The 25,592-nt window shown below is 52.1% G+C and overlaps 1 protein-coding gene across 7 annotated transcripts; it reads left to right on the forward strand.

The window, feature by feature from the left end:
• The first annotated feature begins 45 nt into the window (after positions 1-45).
• ANKRD24 (ankyrin repeat domain 24) lies at positions 46-24,928 on the forward strand. 7 transcript variants are annotated; one of them, XM_036034339.1, is made up of 22 exons: positions 48-1,145; positions 2,921-2,992; positions 10,412-10,498; positions 10,604-10,734; positions 10,812-10,900; positions 11,863-11,927; positions 12,425-12,482; positions 13,835-13,905; positions 14,093-14,199; positions 14,372-14,559; positions 15,039-15,067; positions 15,693-15,773; positions 15,913-16,020; positions 16,778-16,822; positions 16,895-16,993; positions 17,839-17,911; positions 18,144-18,262; positions 18,434-19,948; positions 22,162-22,329; positions 24,098-24,223; positions 24,448-24,513; positions 24,622-24,928. In XM_036034339.1, the coding sequence occupies exons 2-22, from the start codon at positions 2,948-2,950 to the stop codon at positions 24,697-24,699; spliced, it is 3,348 nt and encodes a 1,115-aa protein (XP_035890232.1). In that variant the 5' UTR covers positions 48-1,145; positions 2,921-2,947; the 3' UTR covers positions 24,700-24,928. The 7 variants fall into 7 exon arrangements, with proteins under 7 accessions (XP_035890234.1, XP_035890232.1, XP_035890236.1 ...); XM_036034341.1 differs by lacking the exon at positions 24,448-24,513 and having other exon boundaries at positions 46-1,145; XM_036034340.1 differs by lacking the exons at positions 48-1,145; positions 2,921-2,992 and adding an exon at positions 9,391-9,572.
• Positions 24,929-25,592: the final 664 nt, after the last annotated feature.

The raw sequence follows: 25,592 nt of genomic DNA on the forward strand, positions 1-25,592 counted from the left end.
ATGCGCCTCTCATTGACGCCCTAGGCGCCATTTTAACTGCTGGTAAAAGAAGAAGGCTCATTTCTAAACACTCGTGTGGGGCGGGAAAGGGGCTGCGACCCGGCGGGAAGCTGGGGCGGCTACCCACGTGAGAGTTCTCCAGTCACCTCTAAAACGTGGGACACAGCCATTTCCCCTTTTTATAAATTAGCAAACTTATGCTCCTCCTCACCCCCAACCCCCTTGAGGACAGAGTCAGAGAGAAGGAACCCAGGACTCTGGCTTCTACTCTAAGGTTCTTTCCGTTGCACATTTCAGAAGTTTATAAAGTTACAAGTGAAGGGTACCTGTGGCGGGGAGCAACTTGAGGGCTCGCTAGAGAGGGTCTTTGAAACCACTGTAAGTAATCTGGATATTATTCAAGTGAATGATGATCTTCACTCAGCAGGGCAGGTCCAGACTGCACCAAGAGGCTAGAGAAGGTGCCCAGGGTCATCGGGGCTGGTGGCCTTTAGGACTCATTAAAGAAACACGAGTTGAACACCGACTTCGTCAGTGCTCAGGAAACACTGAAGAACAAAGGTGGCACTTTGTGGCTAATGATGGACACAAGCCAGTGACTGGGCAATGGTGACTTACCGTGGCTGCGGTTCAATGAGGGCGCCTGGCAATGAGGAAACTCAGACGAGGCACCTGATGCAGCAACCTGGGGGGCACCCAGAAAGGCTTCCTGGAGGAGAGGATGATGTAGCAAAGACCCGAAGAGGGAGTAGGAGTGAGAGAGGGAGAGTGAGCGAGTTGGGGGTGACATGGGGTACAGAAAGACTGCTCTTGGCCGAGGGAACAGCAAGTGCAAAGGCTCAGAGGAGAGGAAGAGAGTGGCTCATTCCAGAAACGGAAATTGGTCCCTTGATGATAGGGGGAAGTTGGTGTCTTCCCACTAGATCCTGTTGGCCAACAGGCAGCCCCGCCGCCAATCTGCCTCCTCCTTCAGCTCATCCCCAGTCCCCCTGGGGCTGCTGCCCGCCCGCCTGCTCAGAGCTGATCAGGTGTCAGAGCTGAGTGCACGGAGTTGCTGGTGCGAGCTGCGGCCCAGCTGGAAGTGGGTAACCGGAGCCAGCAGTGAACACAGTGGCCTGGTGCTGGAGTCACTGGAGCTACAGGAGGTAGGACAGGCAGGAGAGAAGGGAGGCCTGGGATGGGGGCTCCCTTTAGGACCTTGGGCTCCTTGCCCCTGAGCCCTGACATGTGGGAGAAAGGAGGGGCTGTTATATATTCCAACCACACTGAGGGGCTACCCAGGTATCCTGACCAATTCACATTCGTGCATGCGCTTCTCAGCCTTGATCTTGTCTAGGGTATGTACCCTCTTTTCTTGCTGCTCAATAACCTGCCTGGCCTTCAGGCCCTGCTTATATAGCATCACCTTTTCGGGAAGCAGCTCCCTAGATGAGGGTGCTTCCCCTGCCGCAAGCCTACATATTCCCACCTGCTCAAGCAACCTGTGGAATCCTCTCTTGGGTCTCTTATTACACTCTTCTCTGGGTGTGAATGAATCCTTTAGACACGGGCAAAGAAAAAGAATGAAGTGGGTGGTGAGTGAAGAGGTACATTGAGTGAATGGGGTAGATTGGAGGAATGAATGAACGAATGGGCAAGTAGATGGAGGGGTGAATAGATGAAAGAGTGAATGGATGGATTGGCAGATGGATGGATAGTTGAATAGAAAATTAGTAAGTCAGTGGAAGGTAGATGAGGATAGATGGATGAGTAGATGGGTGGGTGTTGGATGGATGCGCTGGGTGGGTGGATGGCAGATGGTGGTTGCATGGCGAGTGAAGCATGGTTGAAGGGTGCATGAAGGACCAAAAGAAGATGAGTCGGGCAGCTGAGTTGGAGCATGGATGTATAAGTGCTGGAGTAGGAAGATGGATGCGCAGGTGAGTGGGTAGGTGGAAGAAAGGATGTCTTAGAGAATCATGGGCAGGTCGACAGGTGAAAGGGCAGGTGAAAGACACACCTCCACAGAAATCCTGCTCAGACATAGGAAGGAATCCTGAGCCACACATCTAGTAAAACATTCCCTTTGAGATATCCCTGCCTGACTTGCCTATTCCTACACATGCATGGAACATGGAACAGGCAAAGGTGCACAGACAGGCAGGCACACACGCCTTGAGCTCATGTGTGTAGACACGTGCATATAACCATGGCCCCAGACTCCACCCACCTCGAGTGACTTTCCTCCATGCTCTCACTCAGATGCCAGGCTGGTGTGAGGGGACTTAGCTGCAAGGATGCTCTGACTATTCAAGAAACATGCCTCTGTGCTGAGAGTCTCAAAGAGCCCTTTACTGTTCAGGATGATAGAACCAGCCCTGGTACTTTGAGCTTGTGAAGCCATAGCTGTGGAACAGAGGACCCAGCTGGGGCTGTGGAAACCCAATTTGGTGAGTTAGGGATTTGCCTATTGGTGAAAGGCAAAGCTGATAGATAAAAACCTGGGATTTTGAACCTGGGGTGTGAAGAATGACTAGGACTTCACCAGAGAAGGAAAAAGAAAGGCATTTTAAATAGAAATAATGGCACAGTTAAAAGCTTGGAGACCAGAAAAAGCTTGATCTGCTTGGGCCACTGGCAAAGTGCATTTTTGAGCACCTACTCTTTGCTGACCCTATGCTATGGACCCCACTGAAAACTTACCATGAGTTGGCAAGAGGGATTATCTTCCTCACTTTAAGGGTGAAAGATGTGAAACGCAGAGAGGGCAAGTGACCTGCTGAAGGACACACAGCAGCGAGGAGATGAGGCATGTCTGTGTCCTGCTGTAGGGGCCAGGATGGCCCAGGGAGGAGGAAGTGGTCCTTTGGAGGAGGAGGAGAAGGCAGCTGACCCTTCTGCTCACCAGGACTGATGTCCTTCACCCCCTGGCCTTTCCCAGGTGGCCTGGGTTGAGGAGAAACATCGGATGCTGGCCATGAAGACTCTCCGGGCTCGATTTAAGAAGTCAGAGGTGAGTCTGAGGCCATTGAGATTCCTGCTGTCCCCCAACCTCAGGTTTCTGTCCCCTAGGGCTTGCTGGTCCACTGGTCCCTTGGGTCTTTATCCCCTACCCATCAGATTCTTTCAGCAGCTTCCACATGACCAGGGTCCTCTCTGTTTAAAACTCTCCCATAGTTCCTCACCTCCCGCAGGTTCAAGTTTACCCCTTTAGCCTCTGGCCACCGCCCCTTCCTTTCCTCTCTACTACACTTTGCTGCCCTGATGTCCCCACTGTTTCCTATTCAAGCTTTCCAGCCACTGTACCTCTGCCCAGGCTGCTCCTCCACCTGGACTGCCTTCTCCCCAAACTGGTGCCTGACAAACCCTCCTCCTCCCTCCCGATTTGGTGCCAATAAACACTCCGTCCAGCAGACCTCTGTTCTCCCCGGTTACGGCGACCGCTTGCTTTTCTGAGGGCTTGCTTTCTTGGAGACTCTGATTCTTGCTTTTTTTTTTTTTTAATAGGCAAGGGGCAACTTCACATTCAAGGAGTTTAACTGATTTAAAAATATAATTCAGTCATTACCACATGTCTTTACTCTTATATACTATTAGATGCTTTTCCAAGTCATGTTTAATTTTCAATATTTTTGATAAAGTTGCCGACTACCCTTGGGAAACTTTAAAATTTTTTTTCTTTCTTTATTTTTAGAGAGAGGGCAAGGGAGGGAGAAAGAGAGAGAGAAGCCCCGGTGTGCAAGAGATATGTTGATCAGTTGCCTCTCCCGTGTCTCCAAGTAAGGACCGGGTTTGAAACCCCAGGCATGGGCCCCGACTGGGAATTGAACTGGCGACCTTTTCATTCACAGGCCTACACCCAATCCACTGAGCCGCACCAGCCAGGGTGGGGAAATTTTTTTTTTAAGATTTTATTTGTTTATTTTTAGAGGGGAAGGGAGGGAGATAGAGAGAGAGAGAAACATCAATGTGCGGTTCCTGGGGGTTATGGCCTGCAACCTAGGTATGTACCCTGGCTGGGAATCGAACCTGGGACACTTTGGTTCCCAGCCCGCGCTCAATCCACTGAGCTACGCCAGCGAGGGCTGGAAATTTTTTAAACTGAATTTATTGGGGTGACATTGGTTAATAAAATTACGTAAGTTTCAGGCGTACAAGTCTATAATACATCATCTGCATATTGTGTTGTACTCACCATGATCTCTTGCTTTTGACTATTTATTCAGCAAACATTTGCATCAGGCACTGATTTGGCACCGAACAAACAGCAATGAATAGGGCAGACAAAAATCTCTGCCCTCAGGAGCTGGCAGTCAGGTGGGGGAGATGGGTACTATACAAGATAAATGAGTGGAAACCCATATTTCATGCTATCAAGACAAAGAAAGCAAGGAAGGTGAATCGGACTGTGTGGGGAAATAGTTGCAATTTTAAAATGAGTTGTCAGCAAAAGCCTTGTCAAAAAGCTGACATTAAAGCACAGATCAGAAGGGAAAAAGGGAGGGACTTGTGTGTTTACTTGAAAAAACTGTGTTTTCCATGAAGGGAATACCCAGTGCAAAGGCCCTGAGGTGGGATCAAGCTGGCTTCCCTTGCAGCTATATCTTGGACTGGGTACCCTCAGAGGGAAATGCTTGTTCTTCTGTCATCTCCATTCCCTCCTGTCCCCACCCCAACCCCTGCCAATGTGGAGGCCAGTCCAGGGCACAGATTAAGAGACCTAAGTGAGCATTTGCATGTAGAGTCACAATGCCCCTTTGTACTGGCCTCAGTCAGGCTTGACTTCACACTTACAGCACGAAGAAACCAAAGAGGTTAACTCACCTCTTCTGGTCAGAAAGCACACAAAGCAAAGTGGCAGCATGAGGTTCAAACATGCCTGACTTCAGAGCCCTTAGTCTTTCCGCCACATGGTAGGGCCTCCCACTGGCAGTCATAGCCCAGAGCAATCAGAGAAGCTACCTGGAGGAGGCAGCTCTGGAGAGGAACCTCAAAGGACAGGAAAGATTTAGATAAGTGAAGTCACATAGGAGGAGGACGGGGATCAGTGTGGGCAAAGGTTCAGAGGGTAGACTGGGCCTGATTGAGTTAGGGACATATGGGATTATCAGCAGGTTCTTCTGGCTGGAGCAAAGGTAGTGAGGGACAACTGGGAGCAGAGAGGTCCCAGTGAAGGAGCCCTTGAGAGCCAGAAAAGGGGCCAGGGCCCCCAGCCTGGTTTTAAAGTTAGGTGGCTCTGGGTTTCAATCCTGTCCCTGAGCAGCTGTGGGACTTTGGATCGGTTGCCACCCATTCTGTGGCCTCCCTCAGTTTTTCAACTTATTTTATTTTACTTATTCTTGTTATTTATTGATTTCAACATTCTTTTTCATTTTTAAATTTGCTTTAATTTTAATTTTTAATTGAATATCATTGAATCCATTTTTATTTCATTTATTTTTGTTTTTACTTATTTGTATTTAAATACTATAAATAGCTTACCACCAAAGTGTTACAGGTTCGATTCCCAGTCAGGCCACATACCTGGGTTGCAGGCCACGGCCCCCAGCAACTGCACATTGATGTTTCTCTCTCTCTCTCTCTTTCTCCCTCCCTTCCCTCTCTAAAAATAAATAAATAAAATCTTAAAAATAAATAAATAGCTTACCATGTGCTTTGCAGATGTCAGTGCATTTAATTCTCTTAATGAGGCAGCAGCTCTTATTATCCCCACTTTATAGGTGAGGAATGGAAGCCCAGAGAGGTTAGGGAATTTGCCTAAGGTCACATAGCTTGGACTTGAGACACCGGACTTCCCCATGATTTAGGCTTTTTGAGCGCGAGCAGGGGGCTAATGGGTTGATTGAAAAGATAGAGAAAGAGTCCTGGCTGGTGTGGCTCAGTGGCTGGAGTGCTGGACTGCAAATCAAAGGGTCACCAGTTCAAATCCCAGTCAGGGCACATGCCTGGGTTGTGGGCCAGATCCCCAATTAGGGACATGCAAGAGGCAACCACACATTGATGTTTCTCTCCCTTTCTTTCTCGCTCCCTTCCCTTCTCTTTAAAAATAAATAAAATCTTTTTAAAAGAGAAGGTGAACAGAGAGAGAACTAGAAAGGAATTAAATGACTCATTAACCTCCTACAAAACGTGACATGAGCTCAGCTTTATGTACTGTGGAATGACCCTGAGCTTTTTCTTCCAGTTTGGAATCAGTTTCTAACTTAGATTTTTCACATTAGCCCACAAGAATTTCTGAAGTTGTAGCCAGTGGTAAGCCAAACAAATAACTATTTAATTTCAAAAACAGAATTATACCGAAATCAAATTTTTCAAAAACTTTCGTGCAACCAAAAAAAAAAAAAAAGAAAGAAAGACTCCTAATTCCGGGCACCGGTGTTTTCTGATAGGTGTGTGGCACAAAGTCAAGGGGGAGGGAGAGGGGGACTGCAGGTGTTAAAATGTCAGACTGAGTTTGAGGGTCTCAGGAGGTATCTGGGGGGCGGGGGATCCTGTTGACTCCTAGCAGGGAAGAGCCTGGGTTGGGCTAGGGGTACCAGAGTAGTCACTGGGAGGCCTAAGGGAGGAAGTAGGGGAGAAGCTCGTCCTGCATCCCTCCCTCCCCTGCAGCACACACATCCGGCATGGCATCTGCCATCCCTCCCTCCACCTGCCCGGCTCCAGTTTCTCAGCAGACAGCAGGAGTCAGGTTCAGCCTTTGTTCGGCTCCCCAAGGGAAGAAAGCAAACACCCATGACTGCACAAGTCCCACCTCATGTCTCAACGGACCTTTTATTCCCCTCTTCTCAGCACACACGGTCTGGCCCTCACACCTTTGCTGCAGTCCTCCTCTGCTGCCTGCTGTGCCCTCCCAGTCCGGGCTGTTCTGCTTCTCTAAAACCAGCCTCTTCTGCAAGCCCCAGCAGACGGCAGTACTTGCTCCGGGCCTCAGTGTTTCCATCCATCAAATAGAAGTCAACTGGAGCTGTGAGCCTGGTCTTCCACTGGCCTGCTGCCCTTATTTCAGCTTTTAGAAAAATCCCACAAGAAAAAGATTGGGGTTTTAGAGATTCATAGACTCCCAGGGTCTCAATGCTTCCTGAAAAATCTCTTTCTTTCTCTCATATTTACTCACCAGAGTCACCATTTCTTTAATTCATTCAACAAACACTTATTAATTACCTACTGTGTGCCAGGCCCTGTTTAAGTGTTTGTTTGGTTTAATACTCTGCTCTTACCATCTTGAAATTCCTAATAACTTTTTAACAAGAGGCCCTGCATTTTCCTTTTGCACTGGGTTCTGCAAAACCCATCCCCAGCACCTGCTAGGGATACAGCAGTGACCATGATGGACCAGAATCCCTGCCCTGAGCAAATGACATTCTAGGGAAGAGACCAAGAAGAAACGACTGATGATGTCAGATGGCGCTAAGAGCAGTGGAGGAGAAATAAACCCTCCTAAGTGGCTAGAGGGTGACAAGGGTGGTCGGAGCAGGCTGTCTGAAGGGGTATCTTCCAGGGCAGACAAGAGTGAAGGAATCAGCCTGGAGGACAGTGCAGGAGGGATGGTACTCAGGTGCAGAGAACAGCAAGAGCAAATACCCGGAGGTTGGACTAAGCTGTTTTCGGACCCAGAAGGATGCCACTGCAGTGGGATGGATTGACCTGGGGAAATAATGTAGGGAGATGAGCTCAGCTAGTTGACAAGGGGGGGATGTTTAGAGCAGGGGTGGGCACATTTTTCCTGTTAAGGGCCAGACAATAAATATTTTTGGCTTCTTCGACCCTCCAGCCTCAATTCTGCCATTGCAGCTTGGGAGCAGTCATAGGCCATCTTTATGGATGGGCATAGCTCTGTCCCAATAAAACTTTATGAACACTAAAATGTGAATTTCACATAATTTTCACGTGTCACTAAATTATTCTTTTGAGTTCTGCTCCCTGCGCAACCACTTAAAAGTGTAAAATCCATTCTGAACTCTTGAACCTGACAAAGCCCGCAAGGGTGGGATTTGGTTAAGGACCAGTTTGCAGATTCCCTGCCTTAGAACTTCCTGGGCCACGTGAGCAGTGTGCATTTTACGCTGAGTGTGGTCGCTGGAGGGTTTGGCGCAGGAGAGAGAGAGGATCTGATGCAGGCTTTAGGAAGCTGGTAGACAAAGGACAAAGGGGATGAGGGCAAAAGCTGAGAGACCAGGGAAGGGGTATCCCCAGATAGAAAACCCTTGGTGATGGGGCTGGACCACCAGCGAGAAGCAGTGGACCTGAGGTAGTTTACAGCCAGTGGGGTTGGCCTGGTAGGTCAGGTGTGGAGGGAGAGAGAGGGGCCAGATAATGTCAAAACTTGGCTTAAGCCCCTGTGGGGTGGCAGTGCCCATGGCGCACTGTGGGGGATAGACCAAGGACAGCTGGAAATCCGAGGCCTGAGCCGGGAGGTCCGTTTCAGTCTCCCCTTTGGACGAGCCAGCCCCTCGGAGTTAGAGCCGAAGGCTGCGCTCACTCTCTGTCGGTGACGTGACCAAGCACTTCTCATCCTGCACCCCCAGGATTCAGTGTTAGATATGCACCCAGGCCCAAACACATCTTTTTTTTAACTTTTAAAATTTCTTTTTATTAATTCTATAGAGAGAGTGGACGGGAGGGAGAAAGAGAGGGAGAGAGAAACAATGGTGTGAGAGACAAACCTCAGTCGGTTGCCTCCTGCACACACCCTGACTGGGGACTGAACCCGTGACCCAGGCACATGCCAACCTGCAACCTTTCAGTTTGTGGGATGACGCCAACCCTGACCAGGGCCAACCACATCTTTTTTGATGAACGAATTCATGTTTATGGTGCATTTACTGTCTGCTGGGCAGTGTCCCAAGTGCTTTGCATAAAGTGCCTCATAGCCCTCCAATAACCCTCTGTGGTAGCTACTATTTATTATGAAACCCATTTCCCGGATGAGGAAAGTGAAGTCCAAAGCAGGTAAGTACCTTAGTGGAGTCACACAGGTAGTACATGTGGGGGTGCAGAGGGTGTGACTCTGAATTCAAATCCAGGTCTATCAGACTGCAGAGCCCCACTGGCAGTTGAATGACTGGATGAATGAGGGATGAATGAGTGAATGAGTGGAGCAATGAATGAATGAGTCAATGAATGCTGGGTGAGTGAGCCAGGAGGTCAGGGTGGCAGTGGGAGGCTCTGTCTGCCCAGGGCTCAGACGGAGAGTCACTTGCCACTCCCAGCCAGCTTGAAGGAGGTGGAAACCATGCAGGCAGGCTGGTCCGTGGAGATCCAGTGGGCAGCCTGCAGGAATGAGGGAGCCAGGCCCCTTGGCAGCAGCCGCCTCTTGGAAATCAGGTCAGGTCGGGCCAGGGCGGCACCATTCCCCTGTCCCACCCCCACACTCCCATTTCCACCCAGCCCCCTCCCTGGCTCTCCCCACTACCTTGGGGGAGGAGCAAAAGGGAGGGGGTCAAGCCGACAAGGGGTAGGGAGGGGCAGCGCCGAGTTTGGCACCACTATTAGGTCTGACCACCGAGCTCTGACAGCGCCTGCCCCTCCCTCCGGCCCCTCTGGCCACCGACGCCATGAAGCAGCTGTGTCTGTGCTCCGCCAACTCCTTTGCGGTAGGGCCAGAGGAGGGGCCTGGGAGCCCGTGGGACTCGGGTCCTAACTCTCCCCCGTCCCACCCCTCCCTGCCCCCGGCCCCTGGAAGAAAAAGCTGGGAGGGGGCAGAGGTTGGGGGGATGGATGGGGCTTTTGGGGAGACAGATGGGGACGTTGAGGACAGATGGGGACACTTAGAATAATTGAGAGGGCATTTGAAGGGACACTTTGGAGAACAGTTTTGTATGGGGTCATTGTGGGGATAGTTTGGATGCTATTTTGGGGGATTGTTTTTGGGAAAAGATACATTTGGAGAACAAATTCAGAGGACATTTGAGGGACTTTCAGGGGAGGACATTTTGGGGACAGATGATGAAGTCATTTAGGGGGACAATTTTGAAGAACACATCAAGAACTTGGGAAAGACATTTTGGAATGCATTTCAGGCTATGGTTTTGGGGAACAGAATTTGGAGGACCTTTTGGTCACAATTGTGGCATTTTAGGGGTGGCGGTAGGATCGATGGCAGAGGATGGTTCCGAGGGACATTTAAAGGGACACTTAAGGTTTCCTACGGCAAGACTTATGAGGGTAGTTCGGGAAGATGTGTGGGTCAGTTTGGTGGGGCGATGTTGGGAAGGTGGCTGTTCACTAAGGGACGGGCTGGGGGCCTAGATGTAGGGGACAGTTTAAGGAAAGATACCGGGGGGCTTATCTGGGATGGTTTAATGGGAGGTTGCTAGTGATGGGTTTGGGTGGACATTTGGGGTGATGGGTCTAGGGACAGACGCTGGGGGGCACAGGCTGGGAAGACACTGAGGACCCCAGTCAGGACCACCTGATCCCCGAACCCCCACAGCTGCGGCTCAGCCCCACCGACCTCGGCTCCTGCCCGCCCTGTGGTCCCTGCCCCATCCCGAAGCCGGCAGCCAGAGTCAGGCGCCAGGCAAGTGCCCAGGGGCGGGCGGTGAGAGCCCAGAGCCCCTGCCAGGGGAAGTGGGAAGGGGGCAGCGGCTGCCTGGCCCCATGGTCCTCTGGGTGTGCCCCACAGAGCCAGGACTGGGGCAAAAGCGATGAGAGGCTGCTGCAGGCCGTGGAGAACAACGATGCTGCACGGGTGGCCTCCCTCATCATCCGCAAGGGTCTGGTGCCCACGAAGCTGGACCCTGAGGGCAAGTCTGCGTGAGTGCCCGCACCTGGGGGTTGTGATGGCTGAGGGGTAGTCACCTTACGGCTGACCCTTTACTTCTGACTTCAAGGTTTCATCTGGCAGCTATGAGGGGTGCAGCCAGCTGTATGGAGGTGATGCTGGCACACGGCGCCAACGTCATGAGCACGGACGGGGCAGGTACTGCCCACCAGGCCCCAGGGGAGGGAGGAGGAACTCAGACCAGGTGCACAGCCTGAGGGTCTAGCCAGGCCCTACTTCATGTCCTCAGTATCTTGCTGAGAAAGAGGGGATTCCTTTAAGAGCCCCCAGGGCATCACAGGGTGTCAGGCTGTGGTGCCCAAGGACAGGGACCATTGCTGTCACCAAGCAGGGTGAGTCAACTTGTAGATGAGGAGTAGCTGGGACTCTGTGGTTAAGTCAGAGGAAGTAGTTGCAACAGAGGAGTATGTGAGCTTGAGAAGTATCTGGGGGCATGGGAATAATAAGTAGAACTTGGATAGAGTAACTGAGTATGTGGAGTAGCTGGGGTTTAGAGGTAGCTGGAGTTCTGGGAATAACTGGAATAGAAGGAGAATCTGGGTTTATGACTTAACGAGGGATCTGAGGGAATAACTGAGATAGATTACATGGCCAAAAGATGTAGTTGGGGCTCAGGGAGTAACTAGGTGTGGGGCATAGCCATGTCGGAAGCTTTAGGCAACAAACAGTGCCAGGATGTGTAGAGTAACTGCAAATTTGGCCAGTATCAAAGACAGGGGCACAGCTGGCACATGGAATAGCAAGGGTGTGTGGATTAGGTGCGACATACAGAACAACTGTGGATTCTGAGGGGCGTGGCTAGCGCTTCAGTGTAGCCGAGCATATAGAATAGCTGGGGGTATGGGAAGTAGCTGGGGCAGTAGGGCTTGCAGGGTGGGTTCTGGGGGTGTGTGACGGAGATGACATTATCTAGGACACAGACTAGCTGGGGCTTGGAGCATCTCTGACCACAGGGAGTAGCATGGTTTTGAGAAGTACCTGGGTTTGGGGACTTGCTAGACACAGGGAAAAACAATCATCACAAATAGTGGACACAAGTTGGGGAGCAGCCAGAGCTTCCTGAGTATCGGGAGCCCTAGTCAATCCTCTCTCCTTTTCAGGTTACAATGCCCTCCACCTGGCTGCCAAGTATGGGCACCCACAGTGCCTGAAGCAACTGCTACAGGTCATTTCCTTTCTTGTCTCAGATACTCCCTTGCCCTGACTGCTCTTGAGTTACAGCAGTTCCATGAAGTTCATGTACTCCCTGAATCCTAGCTATTCCTTGGCCCCTTTCACTCCTGAGCTGCTTCTTCCTGAGTGTCCAGATTCTCCCTGCATACGAGATATACCCCCAGTGCCAGGTATTTCCTGAGCTCCAGTTTCTCCCAAGCCCTAGGTACTTTCTTGGCCACAGGTACTCTTAGAGCTCCTGTCTATGCCCCAAACCCTCAGCTGCTTCTGAGCTCCTCACTATTCCTTTTCTCTCACCAACTTTTTAAAAACAAAGAATCACTCAGAGGCCCATGCAGAGACAGGCTCCACAGAGCAGGTAAGTAGGAGAGGAGGAAGGGGTGAGGCAAGGAGCCTGAAACACAGCAGAGCCAAGGAGGGGCAGTTCCCACAGAAACCAGCAATGAAGAGGAATGGCTCCTCAAATGACCTGGCCCACCCTCTCCCCAGGCATCTTGCGTGGTGGATATTGTGGACAGCAGTGGGTGGACAGCTCTGCATCATGCAGGTGGGTACACCCAGCCTTGCCCTGCCCTCCAGGGCCCAGAGGGTGCTAGGCTTGGGGCTTATTCTACCCAGGGCTCTGGGGACCTGCCTTCCTTCTCTTTCCTCCTTGCTGAGCACATATGGTGTGTCAGGCACTGGGCCTCAGTGACCCTTTGAACCACAGGTCAATGATCCCATGGCACCGACAAGGTGATTGAGGTTCACCCACAGAAAAGTAGGGAGGACCTAGGCCCTCTGACCCCAAAGCCCAGCCTACTGTATGCCAGGCTGGGGGAAGGGTGATGGGGGGTGGGGGGATGAGCGGAGTGTAACTTTCTTGGAGGAACTCCTAGGGAATCTCAGGAAGGCCAAAGGTCCAGGTGGCCTTTACACTCATCAAATTCAAACTCTTTCCCAAGGGAGGGGAAGGGACCTACCCCCTTGAGCCAGAACTCAGCCTAACCTGTGTGCACCATGCCCATGACATTCTGGAATGCCTTTAACTGATGACTCTAGACACGTTCGTCCTCTTGGGAACACAGAATACATTTGGGCCCTCTTTAGAGTTTTATTCCCTGCGGTTGTAGTATGCTGCCGCCTAGTGGTGGCAGTGCCTTAGGTCACACTATGGAAGCTCACTGGTTTTTTCCTTCAGTAAATACTTCTCAAGGACCTGCTATGCACCAGGTTTTGTTCTAAGCATTAGGATTATAGCAGCAAACACAGTCCTGTGCTCCCTTGGGCACACAGCAGGCATCACAGTTTGTTGACTTGTCCAGCGACACCTCCCACCAGAAAGCCCACCCCTTTCTGAGGCTCTGGGCATCCATACCGTTTCCCATATCAGCCTCACCCAGCTTCCAACTCAGAACCCTTATCCTTGCAGTAACCGCTACCTTCCCTCTTTAACCTTCAAAACGGAAATTGGGTCAAACCTCCAGAAGCCTGTCCAACCTCAGCTGAGGTCTGACCCCTCTGGTAAACACTGCTGCTCTCTGTGTGAGGGTTTTGTGCAAAGGAGGTACACGGCAAGTGCTTGGTGAATCAAGGAAGGGGGCATATATGAAAATCAGCCCGAAGTTCTACCCTAAGAGAGAACAACGGTGGAATGGGGAAAGCACTTGGGATCAGGGGTTAGCAGACCTGGGTCCTAATCGTGGCTCTGCCTCTGATCCCTCTGGGTGACCATGGACCTGGTTGGGCCTCAGTTTCCTTGCCTGTAAAGTAGGATTTATACTTTTATTTTATTGATCTTACAGGGGAGGTGGGAGTTTCTCACAAAATAAAAGATAAAAAATCACACCCAGACAAGAGGCTCCCAGAAAATGTCTAAGCATTACCCTCCCTGCCCCCCGTCCTTTTCTTTTTTTCCAGTGGCCGGTGGCTGCATCTCGTCCTCAGAAATGCTCTGCTCCTTCAAGGCACAGCTGAATCCCCGAGACCGGGTGAGCCTCTGGGACCTTCTGGGGAAAGATGCTGTGCTTGACAGATACTGCCGCCACGCGCCAGTATCCCAGGTGCCCTTTGAAAAGTGTGGAAAAGTTTCAGATGGAGCTCAGGGACGGTTCTATAGGCTTCCTGGCCTTCCGGGGCCGGTCTCTGATGTTCCATTCCTCACCCGGCTTCCGCCAGTTGGGTACAACGCCCCTCCTCATAGCAGCTCAGATGTGTCACACAGATCTATGCCGCCTGCTCCTGCAGCATGGGGCTGCCGTGAATGACCAGGACCTGCAGGGCAGGTGAGTGCCTCTCCCAGCCATTCCCATGTGTGCTGTGTATCACTGTGAAGCCTCTTAGCCTGTCTGGTCGGGGGACCTCGTTGGCCTCCTCCCTCAACCCGGGCCAGGTGTTGAGGAAGGTGTAGGACTCTGAGGCTGTCCTTACCCTCTCAGTAGCCCCCTCTCCTGGCAGGACGGCCCTCATGCTGGCCTGTGAGGGGGCCAGCCCTGAAACAGTGGAGGTGCTGCTGCAGGGAGGGGCTCAGCCAGGCATCACAGACGCGCTGGGCCAGGACGCTACTCACTACGGCACCCTGGCAGGGGACAAACTTATCCTGCACCTCCTGCAGGAGGCGGCCCAGCGCCCCTCACCACCCAGCGGTATGCAAGCCCCACCTCTAAGCAATTTCAGGCACCCTCCTTCTAGGCAGTTTCTTGCTACCCCTTTCCCTACTGTGGATAGTTTCAAGGTATCCCTATATGCTACATTATAGGAGGTTTTATGGCTCCCTGATCCTACTCTAGATGATTTCAGGGAGCACCAGAGCTTTTAGGATAGTCTAGGGGTCCACTCAACTTTTCTGCATCATCCTTGTTCTTGGAGCTTTGCCTTTTCTGAGAATTGGCATCCTACTTGCCCCATCCTGGAGCTGCCACTGTCCTCTCTTTTTGAGAGTTTCAAGGCTCCTCAGTATTATGCCAAAGTAGTTGATTCCCATCTTAAAAGTTCTGATTCTTGGGATATCAGGAGCCACCTCCATAAAGTCTCCTGGGTTCACTGATGCCCTTCCTAGGGTGGGGAATGGAGTCCCTGGGACACAGCGCCTGACCCTACTTGTCTTTCTCCCCTGCTCTCCTAGAGGACGACTCAGGCGAGGCCTCATCGCAGGTACGGACCTCTGAGCAGTGGGTGAGCCCCTCCCTGTGCACACACTACCTTCCCCTGCCCCAAGTTCTGTGGGAAGAGAAGGAAGAGATGGACCCCTGCCTCGGGGTTAGGACTTGAAAGGACCTCTTTGGGAAGAATGCGACCTTCAGGGTACTTTGCCACCAAGTGGCAGCATTACCCACAGCATAACTCCTAGAACTCGTGAGAACATGGGAGGGATGGGGTCAGGTCATGGGACAGGGTGGGGGTGTGAGGGGCACTGAGATCCCTGCGGGCCGATGGAGTAAGGTAAGGAGACAGGTCTGGCCTCTCCCCCGCTCCCAGCATACAGCACCTTAGTTCCACGGGGAAAGGACACTTGGAGACAGTCTGGCCTAGCTGGGGAAAGTCCCAAGGCCCGGAGATGAGAAAGTAAAGCATAAGATCTGGAGGTCTCAGAGAACATGGTCTTATCCCCTTTTACGCTGGGAGAAGCGAGGACCAGCAGGAGCAGGGACTTGCTCAGGATCACACAGGAAGGGAGGCCAGAGCTGGGGCTTGGAACAGACAGTGGGCTGAGCGGGTGCGTTGAGCCGGGTGGGAGACTGGCATGTTTCCCGTGTGTTCCTTCGCTCCCTCCCGCCAGAACTCCGTGTCCAGCCATGAGAAGCGAGGGGCTCCCAAGAAACGGAAGGCGCCTCAGCCCCCTGCCAGCATCCCTGTGCCGGTGAGAGATGCCCTGGCAGTGGAGGAGAGTGAGGGCCCCCAGGGGTGGGAATGGGGGGAGGAAGCTCCTGCTCAAGTGTGCGGTGGGACAGCCCGTGAGCCTCGTGTAAAAGTGGTGGGTGCTGGGGTTGGGGGAGCAGGACGATCACGATGCCTATGAGGAGATCGTGAGGCTGCGACAGGAGAGAGGCCGCCTGCTTCAGAAGATCCGGGGCCTGGAGCAGCACCAGGAACGGCGGAAGCAGGAGGTGAGGAGCAGCAGGGACACAGGCATGGCGCTCAGACTGGGGTGGGGTGAATTCTGGGGAGAAGACTGCTCCTACCTCCCCACCCCCACCTCCTCCCTCTCTCCCCCTCGCTCACTCTGCTTTAGCCTCATAGGTCTCCTCACTGTTCCTCCAGCACACCAGGCACGATCCTGCCTCAGGGCCTTTGCATGTGCTGTTCCCTTTGCCTGGACCACTCTGCTCTCAGATCTCTCCATGGCTCCCTCCCTTACCTCCTTCGGGTCTTTGCTTAAAGACCCCCTGTCAAAGATACTTTTCCTGCCCATCGTGTTTGAAATATGAAGAGTTTGTAACACTCTTTTCCATTCACTTCCCAGTTCCCTTTATTTTTATATAAAGCACTTACTGCTGTTGGGCATACTATATATTTTATTCATGTTCACCCATTTGATTATAAGCCCACGAGGGAAGGCATAGTTAATGGTGCCTGGCTCACAGTAGATGTTTGATAAATATTTGTAGGATGGACAAATATTTGAGTGAGTGAATGAATGCATGAATTAGTGAACAAATGAATGAATTATTGGCCAAAAATGGGGTCTGGCACAAAGTAGGCACTCAATAAGCACTCAGTAATGAGTGGGCAGGCAGAGCAGCGCTGGGTGTGCGGTAGGTGCACAGTGGATGCCTGTGGTTGGGAGGGAGGGCTACTAAGCAGGAAGTGGGCCAGGGAGGCCCCCAGCCCAGATCCAAGTCCTGTCCCCACTTCTTTCATAAGCTGCCGGAGGCGGAGGCCAGCTCCCTTCACAGCCTGGAGAGACAGGTAGGTGGAAGGTCGGGGGAGAGCTTCCCCGTGTTTCTTTCTGGAGGCTGAGCCTCTACCACCCTCCCCCAGGTGCAAGAGCTACAGCAGCTGCTGGCAGAGAAGCAAGAGGAGAAGGAGAGTTTGGGAAGGGAGGTGGAAAGTTTGCAGAGTCGGCTGTCCCTGCTGGAGGTGGGCTGGGTAGAGAGTGGGGGCGGGGCCTCCAGGGGAGGGACCTCTCAAATCAGTTACATGACAACCACACTAACACACATACAGCCTCATACACAACAAACATACAAATACAACCACACACAGATAATACACACATAGTGGACATTTCCCAAAACAAAGACAATCACACACACTCACATACACACAGAGATGGACGACCATGCCCCCAACATGCAGTCTTACACATACAACAGGCAGACGGACAACAAACATCCATAAAAGCAAAATTGCACTCCTCACAAATACACGCACACAACAAACACTTCTCATTCAGTCACACACAGATGGCACACCCACAAATACACACACACACAGTTCTCAAAGTACGTAAGTACTCAGACATATTCATACACACACGCAGAATGCAACCACGCACACACAGCAGACTAAAACACAAGTGCAGAATCACACACCATCACAGGAACTCGCACAGGAGAGGTGGGGCTGCCGCACAGGAGCACGCCACGTGCATGCGAGGCACACACATGCTCACTGCAGGCCGCAGCCTCACACTGCGCAGACACACCCTTGCAAGGTGCGCCCCACTGCCCCTCCCTCAGTCCCATGTGTCCAGGCTGCATGTACGGCCCCAGTCGTTGGGGTTATAGTCACACACTCAGGCAGTGATTGGGCCATTTACTAGTCTTTCTGGGAGCCCAGAATAGTCCCAGGCACATAGCAGGCACTCAGTTAATATTTGTGAGTCAAACAGACCCATGAATAGCTCTGTCCACTCTAGATTCCTGGGGGGACAAGGTTGGGAGGGGGCAGGACTCAAGCCAGATGTTGGGCCCCCACTTCAGAATGAGCGGGAGAACACCAGCTATGATGTGGCTACCCTGCAGGATGAGGAGGGTGAGCTGCCCGACTTGCCAGGTGAGCCCCGACCTTGTCTCGCCCCCATGCACTCCCACCCACCTGGTCCCTGGGGTCCCAGGGCATGGAGTTTTTACCTACAGGCATGGGGAGAGTTTGAAGCTGAAAGAAAGGTTGGACCTCACTTGTTACTTATTTCACATGCCCTGGGGGCCCCAAAGCACCGCTCCAGACCCCAGCTTCCATCCCCCGTGGCTTGGGACCCCAGGGTCTGACTCCATGCCCCTGCCAGGGGCCCAGACGCTGCTCTCCAAGCAGCTAAGCCCGTCAGCCCAGGAGCTCTTGGCCTCGCTGCAGGAACAGGTGGATGCCCTCACCAGACAGAACCAGGAGCTTATGGAGAAGGTTCAGGTGGGGAAACAGGCCTGGGGTAGTGGGCTGGAGACAGACCTGAGGGATTGTTCCCCCAGGGTTTGGGGTGGACACACGTGGCTGAGCCCATGGGTGGGGAAGGTGGCACGACTGCCCTGTGCCCGCACAGCCACTTCAGTTCCCTCTGGCCCCCACCCCACCCCCACCCAGATCCTGGAGAGCTTTGAGAAGGATGAAATGGAGGCAAATGGTTCAGCTGAGGTCGTCCCCCTGGCCCTGTATGACTCCCTGCGGGCTGAGTTTGACCAGCTGCGCAGGCAGCACGCAGAGGCTGTGCGGGAGCTGGAGCAGCGGGAAGCACAAGGGACCCCTAGAGAAGAGAAGGTGGCCCCTGGGGAGTGCAAGGACATGGGAGCCAAGACCACCCGAAATGGGCCAACAGAAATGGAGCTCGATGGCTCTGTGGCTTCAGAAAACAAAGTTAATGGAGCTGAGACCACAGACGAGGAGGCTGCAGAAGTTGAAACCACAGAAGCCAGGACTTTGGAAGCAGCATCTATAGGGACTGAGGCCACAGAAACAAAACCTATGGACACTCAGGCTGTGGAAACAGAGGGTGCAGGAGCCACAGCCCTGGATACAAAGGCCATAGGGGCTGAGGTCACAGAAATGAAAGATCTAGAAGGAGGAAACCTGGAAACACAGGCCTCGGGAGCAGAGGCCGCAAGTAGGAAAGCAGAGGAACCAGAAATCAAGGCCAATGGAGAGGGTGCTGCGGAAGGACAGCTCACAGGCATGGAGACCATGGACATGGAGGCCACCATGCCTAGGCTCCCCACGGGCCCCGTTCTACACCCTGGTGCTGCCGAGGCCTCCGAAAAGCTACAGACTGAGCTGGAGATGAGGATTCGTGGCTTAGAGGAGGCGCTCTGGCAGCGGGAGCGGGAGGCAGCCACCGAGCTGGAGGCAGCCCGTGGCAAGAGCGAGGCTGCGGAGGCCGAGGCGGACCGTCTGCGGGAGCGGGTATGTGAGGCTGAGGGTGGTGGGGCTGGTGGTGGAGGCAGCAGTGACACGGTCCAGCTTCGGGCAGCCTTGGAGCAGGCCCGGGAGGATCTCCGGGACCGGGACTCCCGTCTTCGGGAGCTGGAGGCCACCTCGGCCTGGCTGGACGAGGCCCGGGCTGGCAGGCTGCTTGCTGAGGAGGAGGCTCGGGGCCTGCGGGCAGAGCTGGCCCAGCGGGAGGAGGTGCGACTGGAGCAAATCCGGGAGCTGGAGGTACTACGGAAGCAGCTGACCACCGCCAAGGCGGCTGAGGAACAACAGCGGGCAGCAGCTGCTGAGCTGGGCCAAGCTCGGGATGCAGCCGAGGCCCAGGCTGCCGCACTGGCCGCTGCCTGCGAGGAGGCTCGGCAGGGCCTGGCAGAGCTGCGCGAGGCCTCCGAGGTGCTCCGCCAGTCAGCAGTGCCAGCCTCGGAGCATCACCGGCTGCAGGAGGAGGCCCTGGAGCTGCGGGGGCGGGCGGCCAGCTTGGAGCAGGAGGTGGTGGCCACGGGCAAGGAGGCTGCCCGGCTGCGGGCAGAGCTGGAACGGGAGCGTGTGGGCAGCGTGGCCCGCCTGGAGCACGAGCGCATAGTAGGTACACTGCAGGCTGAAGTGACCCGGCTGGAGGGGCAGCTAGAGGAGCTAGGACGGCGACACGAGAAGACCAGCGCGGAGGTCTTCCAGGTGAGCTTGGCTGGACCCCCACCAGGCACACACCTGGCAGCCACTCGTCATCTGTTTTGACCCTGCAGCTGAGCGGTGTCCCAGTTGCGGAGATTTCAGTCCTGCAGACACTTCACTCTGCCAGTGGTTCCAGGTTACTTTTGACCCTGCAGCCATTCTGACCTCCTGAAGGTTTCAACTTGCATTTTCCAACTTTTTTTCCTTTCCTTTCTTTTTATTTTGTTTGTGTTTTCTTCTTTCAAACTTTCTGGCCATTTTGCCCTCATCATTTTTTCTAATGGTTAGCACTTTTTGGAATACATTTCTAAAATGTATTTGTATCCCAGAGTCATGGAGGAATTCCCATAGGTTTTCTTTTCTTTTTTCTTTTTTAAGATTTTATTTATTAACTTTTAGAGAGGAGTAGGGAAGGAGAAAGAAAGGGAAAGAATCATCGATATGCAAGAGAAACATCGATTGGTTGCCTCTTGCATGCCCCCAATGGGGACATGGCCCACAACCCAGGCCTGTGACATTGATTAGTACAATTATATGGGCTTCAGGTGTACAAGTGTATAATTGTATTGTGTGTTCATCTCCCCAAGTTCATTGTTTTAAAAAGTATCAAAAAGATTTTATTTATCTATTTAGAGAGAGAGCGAGGGAGGGATAAAGAGAGAGAGAGACATCAATATGTGTGAGAAATGTGCATCGGCTGCTTCTCACACATGCCCCAACCAGGGACTGGGACCCACAGCCCCTGCATGCGCCCTGACCGGAATTGAACCAGTGCCCTTTCACTTTGCTCAGTCAACTGAGCCATGCCGGTCAGAACCCCAAGTTCTTTTTTTTTTTGCAAGTAATGAATCAGGGGTTTTCCCCTGATGTTTGTACCAAGTGTCCATTTTCTCTGCTGGTCAGAATGATTCTATGGTTTTTTTCCAGCTGCCTCTTTTGAGATTGTCATTTTATATAACAATCATTTTGATGCTTCGGCCTGTTCTGGAAGAGAACGTCACGCACAGGGGTCTCTGATCTCATTTGGAACCCAGTAGATTTTGCTGCTGAGTTGTTTTTTTTTAAACCCAGAGAATATTTATTTCGTCCTTGATAGTAGACCTTTTGACTCCACCTTTTTTCTTAAATTAAAAAACAAAGCAAAGCCGGGAACTGTTTTAGCAAGTATATAAATAAGTCACTACATTCATCACTTGTCAGGAAAGCATTTTCCTCTCTGAGCTTGTTTACTTGCTCATGTAATGTGGACTGTAATAGTTCCTAATCCTCATGTGGAAATTAAGTGGTTTAATTTATGTTAGCTACTTAGGGCAGTGATGGTACAAACCATCTATAAATGATAACTGGAGTGGGTATTCTTCCAAGAACACCCCCTTTTAAACTGGCTAGGCCCTTGATCCCAGCCCAGCCTAAGTATGGCCATCTGTCTGCATGGGTGTCCTCGCAGTTTTCACCTTGCTCACGGTCACTTGTGGTTCAGGTAAACTTGACAAGTCTGGTTTGATGTATCGATCCATGTAGGATGTATTTAAGTTGTTCATGTGTGAGCAGTCTATACTCATTGTAACATCTAATTATTGTCCACTTTTTCCTGGAGCTGCTATTTCTATAAAGACCAGTGTTACCTGCCCCCCACCCCCCACCCTGGGTCAATTTTTGCAAATCTAACATTGCTCTCTGATCTTGATATTTTTGTGAAAATGCAATCATCAACTTTTGGACATCTGTTTGCTTTTCATCCAAATTCTTCTGTTTTTCTTTCATTTTTTAAGAAGTCTACCTTCAACCACTGGCAGAGGAAAGAACATTAGTGGTAATAATAATAATAATAATAATAATATCAGGAACTCAAACAGAGCAGTTACTGTGTGCCAGGCACTGTTATAAATGTATTCCATGTATTTGTTCATTTTATCCGCACAACCACCCTGTGAAGTAGGGGACTGTTATTATCCTCATTTTACATATGAGGAAACTGAGGCACAGAGAGGTTAAGTCACTTGTCTGAAGCAACACAGCTAGCAGATCAGAGGTGTTTGGTAGGGTCAGAATGTTCATAGCGCCTTGGGGAATTCAGAACTTCCTGAGTCAAATTCCTTAAGGTCAAAATGGGCTTAAATGTCCTCAGGCCAAAATAGAGGGTTAGAGGACTTTTAGGGTCCAGACATCTTTGGGGTCCAGGTGTTTTCAGGCTCACACATTGGCTTGGGCCATAGGTGCAGCGCGAGGCACTATTCATGAAGAGTGAACGGCATGCAGCTGAGGCCCAGCTAGCCACTGCAGAGCAGCAGCTCCGGGGACTGCGCACTGAGGCTGAGAAAGCACGTCAGGCCCAGAGTCGTGCCCAGGAGGCCTTGGACAGGGCCAAAGAGAAGGACAAGAAGGTGGGTCCCCTTTTCGTATAGTTAGAGCCTCCACTCAACAGAAGCTGGGGGGAATCTGAGACTGTCCCAGCTAAAAGGGTTCTGGGAAATGAGCCCATTTTCCAGGTAGGAGTCTGAGGCAAGGAAAAGGAAGGGGTCAACTCAGACATACAGGCAGGCTACTGTTCCAACTACTAAGTACTGCCACAGTGACATTCACTGAGTGCTTATCGCATGCCAGGCCCTGTGCTGTATGTTTAACATGGAGTAACGCATTTAATCCTCATACTAAGTTCCAGCTAAATTGGTGCTTTTATTATCCCCATTTGAGGAAACTGAGGCACAGAGAGGTGAAGCCACTTGCCCAGGGTTATGTAGCTATGCAGTGGTTCCTCCAGAGATCAAACCCAAGTTCCAAAGTTCTGTTCTTTTCTTTTTTTTAAAAAGATTTTATTTATTTATTTCTAGAGAGAGGGGAAAGGAGGGAGAAAGAGTGGGAGAGAAACATCCATGTGAAAGACACATTGATCAGTTGTCTCTCACACACCCCTAGCCGGGGCCCTGGCCTGCAAACCAGGCATGTGCCCTGACTGGGAATCAAACTGGTGACTTTTAGTTTGCAGTCTGGCACTCAGTCCACTGAGCCACACCAGCCAGGGCCCAAGTTCTTTTCTTAAATAGTAAGAATAATGATAATAGAGGCCTCTGGTTATTGACTCAGCCATTTTTTCACACACCATCACTTTTCATCTCACAACCCAAACAGCAGAAAGCATTTTTATCTATACCTTCCAGATGAGCAAAATGAGGCTCTGAGAGGCAAAGCGAATAGATCAAAGTCCCACAGCATGTCCTGGACAGTGAAGATGACCCTTAGAGCCACAGGCACTTTAGTGTGAAGAGTCACCCAGACACAACTTGCTGTGTGATGTTGGATAAATCACTTGACCTTTCTGAGTGCCTGTTTCTACCTCTGTAAAGTGAAGATAAAGTTGTGGTAGGGGTTATGCTTTACTTGTAGCAGGTTTCCTCATTCTTAGCACTAGTGACGTTCAGGGATTGTACTCTGTGGGGGGCTGTCTTGGGCACTGTGGGGTGTTCAGCAGCATCCCTGACCCCACCCACTTCATTCCAGGAGCACCCCCAGACATTGCCGGGTGTCCTTTGGGGGCAGAGTGGCCTGTGACTGAGAACCTCTGATCTACAGGAATAATAATAAAGCTCAGCATTGACTGAGTGCCAAGCAGTTTAAACTTAATCACCACTCAGAATCAGTTAACTTGGGAGAACCATGGTTCTTCTTACCTCACAGATGAGGAAACTGACCAGAGAGGGACCAAACCCCGGCTTTCTGACAGCGCCCCAGGCTGACTGCCCCCCAGTTCCATCAGTCTTCCCTCTGCAGAGACTCCGAGAGCGGTTGTGGCAGGGTCCACTTTCACTGTGAAGGCCCCATAGGCAGTGTTTTTGGCTCAGGTCTGCCATTGCAGCAGGAGCCACAGGTGACGTGGACACGAATGGGTGTGGCCACGCACCAACAAAATTTTATGTATACACACGGAAATGTGAATTCAATATAATGTTCATGTTCCACTAAATAACGTTTCTCCTTTTTGACTTTTAATCCTCCAACCATTATTAGCCCACGGGCCAGAGTTCGCTAGCCTCTAGGATGTGACCCTCCCTAGCGAGGGAGGCTCTGTCCCACCTTTGTTACCACTGCTACCCCAGTCCTGGGCTCAGAGCCACCAGGCGACTGCTGACACCTCCCACTCCACTCCTGCCGCAGATCACAGAGCTCTCCAAGGAGGTCTTCAGTCTAAAGGAAGCGCTGAAGGGCCAGCCAGCAGCCCCAGGCAGCCCTGAGGTGGAGGCCCTCCGTGGGCAGGTGAAGGCTCTCCAGGGACAGCTGGAGGTGAGAGCTGCCCTGGGCACACACAGGGAGCCCGGAGAGGGCTGGGGCGGGGCTCAGGACCATGGGGCCAGTGTGCCAGGCATGGAGGAAAATGTTGCAACATTTTGTCAACCGGCACTGTCACACCGGTCCATGCCATCGAAATAGGGGCTCGCGGTACAAAGGGGATCGTTTGGTGGCTCAGGGTTATTTTGCTTCTCTGAGTGCCCCTCTACCATGTACAGGAAGCTGCCAGGGACCACAGTGCAGTGGTGGCCTTGTATAGGAGCCACCTCCTGTACGCCATTCAGGTGAGTCAGCCCTGGCTCTGGCCATACCACTGGCTGCTGTTGGGCCTCTGTTTCCCCATCTGTACAGTGGTGGGGCATCCAGGTCTCCCTCTGCTCCCCCCACCCCAGGGCCAGATGGACGAAGATGTGCAACGGATACTGAGCCAGATCCTACAGATGCAGAGGCTCCAGGCTCAGGGGCGCTAAGCCTCAGAACACTGACCCCTGCTGCCAGGCCCTGCCCAGGGGACTCAGGGCTCAGGCACTGACCTTCTGAACTCGGAGATCGGCCTGGCCCTCCCGACTATCCCTGGCTGGCTGTTTATCACTTGGGCTCTGACCATGCCCCGCCCCCCACCAGAGGTTCTGTGAGTCCAGTCTCTCACTCCTGTCACCAGATGCCACCTCAAGAATAAAACTCACTGAGCAGAGAAAAGTGTGTGACCTGATTGCTGGGCTCCCACTTCAAGGAGGGGAGGGAGTAGCTCAGAGCAGATCTTAAAGGTTAGGGTGAGGAGAGTGAAGCACAGCCCTCCCGCACCAAAATCTCAGTCCCCAAGATGAACACAGTGTTGCTGCAACATTTGAAAAAGTCAAAATGGCTGCCGAAAAGTTCACAATGAACAAAACATCCATGTGTTACGTGAAGGAGCCCAGTCTGCACTTACTTCACTTTCCTTACCCTAAACCCGGCCCCTGGGAGGGAGAGTCCCACCCTCAACCTCCTGGTCCCTGGGCAAATTCCCTGAAATCCCCAGGGGGTTCTCAGCTCTTTCCAGCTAAGGGAGTGGGGATGACTATGGCTGTGAATGCCCCCACTGTCCAACCGGGTCCTGGCCATCCCCATCCCCCACTGTCCAACCTGGTCCTGGGCGTCCCCATTGCTAGGAGAATGTCCGTGGTGGGGTGGGGTCTGCCTCCCCAGGGTCTGGTTTCTGTGTCTCTATGGCCCACTGTGTGGAGTGTGGCCTGAAAGCGTGGGACCCCATCGCTGTGGTTGATGAGGGAATGGGCATCTCCTGGGTCTCTTGAGTCCCTGTCTTCTTTTTTCCTAGATATTTGTCTCTGCTTCTTTCTGCTCCCGTTCCTACCTGTGTCTC

Source organism: Phyllostomus discolor, chromosome 8, assembly GCF_004126475.2.
Source record: "Phyllostomus discolor isolate MPI-MPIP mPhyDis1 chromosome 8, mPhyDis1.pri.v3, whole genome shotgun sequence".
Classification (NCBI taxonomy): Eukaryota; Metazoa; Chordata; class Mammalia; order Chiroptera; family Phyllostomidae; genus Phyllostomus; species Phyllostomus discolor.